The 8785-nt window shown below is 37.5% G+C and overlaps 1 protein-coding gene across 3 annotated transcripts in view; it reads right to left on the bottom strand.

The window, feature by feature from the left end:
- NRG3 (neuregulin 3) overlaps positions 1–8785 on the bottom strand; it is an 873897-nt gene that overhangs the window by 29254 nt on the left and 835858 nt on the right. For all 3 annotated transcript variants that reach the window (XM_024209543.2, XM_029912006.1, XM_024209535.2), the window contains exon 7: positions 4690–4817. In XM_024209543.2, the coding sequence (XP_024065311.2) occupies positions 4690–4817 (128 nt within the window). The remainder of the gene's footprint in view (positions 1–4689; positions 4818–8785) is intronic.

Raw genomic sequence — 8785 nt, forward strand, 5'->3', positions numbered from 1 at the left:
ACAAAAACATACATACTTTGCTGTCTAAGACTGAAATGCATGTTTCTTGCCCTGTTGACAGCAGGAGCAAATGTATGCCCCAATGACAGTTAGTTTCCAGACACTGTCTCCTGATATATCTTAAGAGCCAGACAAATTTTTAGCCTTAGTACGTTTAGGCAATCTGCTGCTAACATTTATTCTGATCAACGGGATGCACTTTAGATCAGTTTTCAGTATTTTAATAATTAAGGATCTCCTATATCTGCTAACATGAGTGTCTGTCAGAATAAATACTGTGCAATGATGTAATATTGTACAACAAGCCCTTTGTCAGACTGTTTATGAATGATGATATAGAGTGAATCAGCCTCCAGACTAGTCTATGCTATACACGGTTCCCTCAAAGAAGAGACTTGGATAAATCTTCACCCAGGCATACAGCAGATAAGTAAATATACGGTAATATGAGCTGTGATCTGATTTCCCTTTGATCTACATAGAAAACATACTTCAGTCTGTTGGTAAACATGAAAATTTAAAACTCTTGGTTTTGCATTTGTATGTCTCACTAGTTCTACTTCAGATTGGGTTTTGTATATATTGTAATGGGCTTGCCACAGAAATCAAACAGCCAATAATAACAACACTCTTTATCATATTTGTCACTAAGAGAATATTAACAGCATCCTTAGGACCTGAACAAAATTGTGAATGTTATGAAAAGAACAGTGTGATTATAATGAGATTTAGTATATCAAGGAGCCATGGTATAGAAGAATCAGATAAATTACTATAACAAAAAGCTCATGTGTATTTAGCAGGGTTTTTTCCTTTCTTTTCTTTCTTTACAATATTTGTAGTGAGGTAAATTTTAAGCATCAGAACATTTTTCCTCCCTGTGTTTTTGCTAGAGCAGAGGTTCTAAATCAGGAGGATGTGTAGCCCCGGGGATTATGCAGAGGTCTTCCAGGGGGTAGGTACCTCAACTCATCTAGTTATTTATCTAGTTTTACAACAGGCTACATAAAAAGCACTGGCAAAGTCAGTACAAACTAAAATTGCATACATACAATGACTTGTTTATACTCTCTATATAGTATACACTGAAATGTAAGTACAATATTTATTTTCCAATTGATTTATTTTATAAGTATATGGTAAAAATGAGAAAGTAAGCAATTATTCAGTAATAGTGTGCTGTGACACTTTTGTATTTTTATGTTTGATTTTGCAAGCAAGTAGTTTTCAAGTGAGGTGAAACTTGGGGGTACACAAGCCCAATCAGATTCCTGAAAGGGGTACAGTAATCTGGAAAGGTTGAGAGCCACTGTGCTAGAGGTAGCATCGGGGCACCAAAAGAATTTCAGGACTGTATCTCATCCAAGCATCGGTAATGAAGTTTTCCCCTAGCATTTATTTCTTGAACTGTTATGTCTAACATCATGAGCCAGATTCTCAATTTGAGTGATGCAAAGGGACTGTAATCTGGCCACATTTCCAGAGCTGCATATGTTACAGCTCCTTTACAGCACCCAACCTATATCCAAGGGGTCCAGCTGTCTAGCCCTGGGACTCGTATGCTATTTGAATATGATAACTAAGGGCCTGTCTTCACTACCCGCCCGGATCGGCGGGTAGAAATCGATCTCTCGGGGATCGATTTATCGCGTCTCGTCGGGACGCGATAATCGATCCCCGAATCGACGCGCGTACTCCACCAGCCCAGGTAGGAGTAAGCACTGTCGACAGGGGAGCCGCTGCGGTCGATTTGCCGCCGTCATCACAGTGGGGTAAGTTGGATCAGATACGTCGAATTCAGCTACGCTATTTCCGTAGCTGAATTTGCGTATCTGAAATCGATCCCCCCCCCGTAGTGTAGACGTAGCCTAATACTTTGCTCATGAACCGTACACTACACACATGCACAACCCCCTAGAGGCTAAAGATATCAGATAAGTGACGTTGCCATCCTAGTTTCTGCTGGTCAGATATATGAAATGTTTACTGAACCTACAAATGCCAGAACACAGGCAGGTTTAGACCCTAAAGTAGGGTACTATTTTGCCATCTTCATAGGAAAATATAATTACTTTACGGTGGATTTCTGACTCCCTAATTTGCATTTAGCAGTAGTATACTCTTCCGTTAATACCAATTAAATCAATGAATTGAAATCAGTAGGATTAATTGCAGAACAAGTTGCTGCTCAACAAGAGTAAGGGGATCAGACTCTAGACTCATGAGTATCAAAGTGGTCATTTGTTCCATCTATATAAACTAGATCTTGAGCAATAATAGTTGTTGAAAAATGTGGAGAAGCCCATAGGCAGGCCTGGAGAGGCTGCTGTAAATTAGGCTGCTCTAATTTACTCTGGGGCCATTTCAACACCAGAGCAGCCCAAAGTCCCGAGAGCACAAAGTTGGGGTAAATCCACCTTTGCTCCATCTCCCCTTGGACTGTACCTCCTGGAGCAAAATCTTAGCTTTCATCTACCAGTAGCTGGTATGTAAAGTTCACCATATGCTTAAGCTATCTGCTAACTTGAGTTCTATATCACTGCTCAGTTTGCCCCAGGGACCTCAACTGCTTGACACAAGTAATATTTAGGGCAAAATTTATCATTAGTAATTAAAATTACTTTCCTAAATTGGTCACATGTAAAATATAGAAACAAAAGTTAATTATAACTAGTTTGAAACCTGTAACATAAGGCTTATAAAGAAAGGGCCCAAACTAAAAAAAAAAACCAACATAAGACAGATGACTAATCAATCAGTGATGCAGTACTTGTAAACCAGTGACACAGAGTAACTTATGAAGCTGTTGCATGATGCATAAATCAATGATGGGCTTATAAATCACTGACATTCTAAAGTCTATTGCATGTTTTATACAACAAAGGCTTGATATATTAAATTGCAAATTATAAAATTACTAAAGCAATTATTTATAAATCAAGGCAAGCTCATCAATCAGTGCAAACACATCTTTGACGCAAGTAATATTAATATAATTTATTGCTGGCACCCTGCAAATAAGGTGCTTGATCCTGTTTTTCTTCTTTCAGCAAAGAAGGCAGCATTAGCAGTGCAGAATATTGGATTGGATACTTTATTGTCAAATGTATTGGAATTCTTCTAATATAGAAGAGTTTAAATAAGTGTGGCTTATATAGTGACTTCCTTGTGGAAGAAAAATGAATGTGTTTGAAAGTTCTTATTAGATTTTTATTTTAAACAACATTTAAATATTAGGGTAATCTTTGGGAGGTTTAAAAATATTTGGGGCTTTTATGATTTCATGATATATTATGTAAATAAGAGTCAAGAGACATTTCCTGATGAAACTTTATAACATAATTTTATACATAGAGAGAGAGAGAGAGAGAGAGAGATCATAAATATGGACATTCCTTTCATTTGAAATATTTTACTTTTAAAGGGTTATAAAATATCTTTTCCATTTAACTAAAATGAGATTAAAATCTTTTAATGGAAAATGTTCTAGGCCACAATTCAGTTGTCCATCTCTATTCAGCAAAGCACTTAGAGAATGTGCATAAACACTTTGTGAAACTGGGGCTCTAGTGAGTGAATTTTACATGAGAGTTGGTGTTTATTGTCATGTTAAAAGGCATAACTAAGGGAAATATAATGGTACCCAATTGTCCCTTATTGGCTCAACAGTGTACTTTGATTGATTTTCTTAGCCTTCCAATCTATTAGAATATAAAAAAAGGAGAAATTGTGGCTGATCTAGGTGGCTAGAATGAAATGTCCTTTTGGGATACAACCAAATAATAGAAGAGTTACAGTAAAGTAGGGCAAAGGAAGACTTTATTAAGTATGATAGTCTTAAGGAATAGACAGTATTCATTATCATTAAGTTTTTCTCCCTAGACTTGCATGATGGACATCATTCTGACCTCATTTTTCTCTGCCATTGTTTTTGAGATCTTTAGTTGTTCCCCTTATCAAATCATCCATATTCTTTGTGCAAGAGGTTATCACCACAAATTCAGTGATGCTAAATAAAGCTGTTTACACCAGGTATGAATTTGAATATGAATATCTCAGCCCATCATACACACTTGTCATATGAAAAACCAGAAATTAAAAAAAAAGGGGGCATCTCTTTCAATGTTGAAAATTGACCCCTCCCACACACCCCAACCCTTGGAAGCATTATGTATCCAAACTTTTAAAAGGTAGGTCTTCAAAACCACTGCTGGCTGTTACTACTCGTGAATATACACTGAAACCAATCATTTTTAATTTAGAATTCTATTTGTTTAAAGAAACATTCAGAAAAGGTTGAAAGTTTGCAACAGAGCCTGCCTAAGGGAGCATGAGCCATTAACTTCATGAACTAAGATAGGGAAGGAGAGGAAAAATCAGTTTTTCAATGGTTTCTCAGAATACAGTTGTTTAGTTCACTAGTCTCTGTCTACAGCTTTGATAGTGTCTCTTAATAGTTCCTCTAGGCTCTTTACAAAAGGTAGATATAGTCTGTGAGCATCTTTAATGCCTTTTTATGTCTACAGCTAAGGAAACGCTTGGTCATCTGCTTAATGATTGGATCAGGTCTCTGTTAGTACATACTGTCTTGAGTGTGTCCATCACAAAGAACAATAATCTTGTATATGTATCACTAAACCAGTAACATCTCTGCCTGTCAATTTTCTGGTCTGAGAGCCATTTGCTTACCTATGTTGCTTGATAGGCTGGCTTCCTCTGTCAGGAGACAAGGCTTCAGGGAAAGATTGAGTGCCTGAAAAACTGGACTCCATAACTTTTCCCATCACAGGCCCAGGATGCCTGTCTGTCTTTGAATACTGTGGTACAGAGAATAAAAAGCAATTAATATATTAAAAGCAGAATACATCATGCATGTTATCAATATCTGAGATGAAAAGGAAGAAGGATGGGAGGTTTCTTTAAATAAAAATGTCACTGGGAGAAAAAGAATGAATTAAATAACCTATGCATATAGGAAAGCACGAATACAGTACTCACTGTTAAAATATTGACATTTACCATTTGAAAGTATTTAGTGTTATTGCAGTATTATACAGGTACCTCTATCCTTAGTATTAGGGAATGCTATAATATTGATTCCTTTAGTCACATGCCTGATTTTAGAACTACCCCTGTAAGATGGTATATCTCAGAAGATCCCTAGGACCTGGCAGGGCCCTTGCTATGTCTTCTTTCATTAACAGATGGAATTAACAAACCCAAAAGAAAAAAAACACACACTTGGATTCAAATAAATAAGTAATGGTGGATCCAAACATCCTTTGGGGAAAGTCTACATCCTGATTTGCAATTTGAGACTCAGGCCCATCAGAGGGTCTACATTTATAGTCTGCAAGTAATTGGCATTCCAGTGGTACTATGGGTATAGTATTCTCTATTTGAGTACTAATCCTCATAGGTACCGCTAGAGTCTATAAATTTGGAAATGAAACAAGAACAAACTTTCTTCTAATTACATACATGTTGGTCTTTTGTTTTGAAAATACAGTGAGCGCTTCTCTGATCTGGCTCCGAGTGGAACCAGAAAGTGCAGAGATGTGTAAATATTAAAAAATGAATAACAGAATATTTAAAAACTCAAAATAAATTCCATTTCAGTATGATGTCAGGGATGGATGAATGTGCAGTCTGATTCTTATTTTATCAAACCAGTTTGCTCATCCATAGTGTTCATGGGGTAATATCCCAGAGATATGAGAAATGGATCTGCCTTTTCATGTAGATGTTAAAAAGCAGTGCAGTTGGCAGCTTTCTTAGGCTACTTGACAGTTACCTAAAGTTACCCTGGCTAGCCCTATGTTTTCCAACTTTGGGTTTCTATATATCACCAATATTTGCATTCTTTTTGCAATAAACAAAGTATTGTGCAAGATAGGACATGATACAAGTTAACTCAAGGATGCCTAAATCTCTTACGCTCCCTAGAAAGTCATAGCTGATATTATTGAACAACCATTACAGTAAAAAGGGTAACAGTGATTCAATATAAACTGTCCATGGTGAAGAACTGGTACAATTTCTGTCACAATGCTTCTCTTTGTCATAGTTATTCTGTAGCCTAACAGAAAAGGCCCAACATTTAGTGCACATAAAAACTAAAATATCCCCTTTCTTAGGTTTAATCATACATCCTACCGTCTTCAACAAAATCAGAAAGGGATGACAGAAACCTGAGATCTAGTCAATTTAAAAAATGAGTTAAAAATAGTTTTAGTTATTACATCCACCCTTGATTCACCTGGCCATTTTCTGTGGCTAAACAAACACATTTTCCCCCTGTGTTTTTCCTCTCCCTGCTGGCTGTGTGAAACATCCACACAAACAATAGGATAAAATGAGTAAGACGTGGGGAGACATGAAAATGAAACTGAATATACGCAAAGTGCTGTCAAATGCACAAAGTAAACTCACTGATAAACTAGAATAAATGTATTAGGTTCTGATCTCTTTCAGTCATAGGGAGCTTAGTTATCACTGGTAACAATAGTAGGTAAAACATTTTAAGACAGAAGTATGATTTTTAAGGTGCCAGCTTTCCCAAAGGTTTCAAACTTTAATGGTTTCTCTGCCAGATGCAGAAAGGAAACTGCCTTTGATTTTTGACCCGAATAAATCAATTTGATCTACAAAAAGAATGAATTGTTAACTCGAGAAAGCTATTTCTGTCCCTTCTTGTGTTTTACATCAGATTAAACTGAAGGTCCAAATGGCTTGTAAAATCATGAGTCTGAAGTGAACCATAAACAACAGTTAGAGTTCAGTCCTGCCCTCTGGACTGGTGTGAAAAGTTGCTGTGGGTTGGGGCAGAAGAAGATACGATTCATCTGTTCTCCCCACACATGAAGAGGGGCACGATCCTTTCAAAGTGCCCTAGAAGGCTGGATAAAATACCAGCCCATTTACCAAATTCCCCAACAGGCACTTTCTGCAGGGTAGTGGGGGGTTTTTTTGGTGTTGTTTAGCTGACAGATTTATTTCTTCATTATTAAACTTACAGCTGGCCCATAATTGTGATGCTAATTCACACAGAAACTAATAAAAGACTCATGTGGTCTGATTCCACATTCCTTGAAGTCAAGAGCCAAACTCACTAGGACTCCAGTTGTGATGGGTTAGATACCAGTAAGCACTTTTCACAAGTCTCTAAACAGTTTTGTGCAATTACACCGCTACCTCGATATAATGCGACCCAATATAACATGAATTTGGATATAACGCGGTAAAGCAGTGCTCCGGCGGGGCGGGGATGCGCACTCCGGTGGATCAAAACAAGTTCGATATAATGCGGTTTCACCTATAACACGGTAAGTTTTTTTGGCTCCCGAGGACAGCGTTATATCGAGGTAGAGGTGTACATTGGTTGCCTGTGAAGCTAAGAATCAGGTTTACATTTTTGTTTTTTGTCTTGAGAATTTTAATGACATCTTGTCTGTAGGAATTTGTTTGTATTCATGTCCCTTGTCACATATTTATGTACATTTATACTCACTACTGTATTTATTCCTTCTTAAGATTGATCATATTTTCCATGTCCCTTCTCTTTCCATTTCCCAGATTCCATTCCTATACACACTTATAACCTGATTTTCACAAGTGCTGAGCAACCACAGCTTCTTCTGGCTACAATGAATTGTGGATGCTCAATAAACCTGAACAATCAAGCTAGTCGCCCTGTTTGGTACAGTTATTTGAGGCAGGCTCTTCGGGTTAATTTTAAAACACAGCTGAAGATTTATTTGTCCTATTTATTTTTAGGTTTTTATTGTCTCTTGATTGACTATTTATGCTTCTTGTTTGAGCAATTACTGAAAAGTCCTTTGATACATGTGGCTAAATAAATTAATGAATAATGATAGAGTTAAAAAATAAACCTTTGTGCAAATTTTCAATTACTCACAGTTTCATGGAGAAAATAAACTATTATAGGCAATTACCCATCCTTTCAGCTTCTCACAAGTAATATTCCACCCCTTTCCTAGATATACTATTAAAATCTGAGGACACAGCATGGTCTAATATGCAGGATACTGGCCTGGGAGTCGGGAAATCTTCATTTTATTCATGGCTCTGCCACCTCACTTGTGTGACTTTGAGCAAATCATTTCATCTCTCTGTGCCTGGATTTCACCAACTGTAAAATTAGGATAATGATACCAGCCTTTGTAAAATGCTTTGAGATCTTTGGATGACAAGTGCTGTACAACTGTTAAGCATTATTATTATTATGGGGTTATACAAAAAGCAAGGAGCTGCTTTACTACTACACCATTCAAAGGAGGGTGAAATGGGGGTCAGCTTCACCACCTGCAGAAACCAGGAGTACAATCTGCAACCATCTACTCCTGTGGGGCAGCAATGCCAGAAAGGGAGGGCAGGGGGAAGCCAGCTACAAACCTGCCTGAAATCAGTGGTACGTACTCAGCACAGCAGCTGCCCATGTTATCATGTCTGCAATACTATTTATACTTACACTAGCTCTCATCAAGCTACTGTGAGGGTACATAAGCAGGGGAATCACACCACTAGCTTGTAGTGTAGACATAGCCTTGCATCAGCTGAACCTATGATTTTATTTCTTTAACTTGATAGATTGGTGCAAACTGCTTCCACTTTCTGCAAAGTTAGAAACCTAGTTTCTTCTCAGGAACCCCCTTAAACAGCCCCACATTTAGAACTACCCACTATAAGAGCTGGAATTTCTAACTAGCTTCCAGTATCTCTCTCATTACTGCTGGTCTAGTGTGGTCAATATTTAACTGCCAAC

The sequence above is a fragment of the Terrapene carolina genome, unplaced genomic scaffold (genome assembly GCF_002925995.2).
Source record: "Terrapene carolina triunguis isolate 2854851 unplaced genomic scaffold, T_m_triunguis-2.0 Scaffold146, whole genome shotgun sequence".
NCBI classification, from domain to species: domain Eukaryota; kingdom Metazoa; phylum Chordata; order Testudines; family Emydidae; genus Terrapene; species Terrapene triunguis.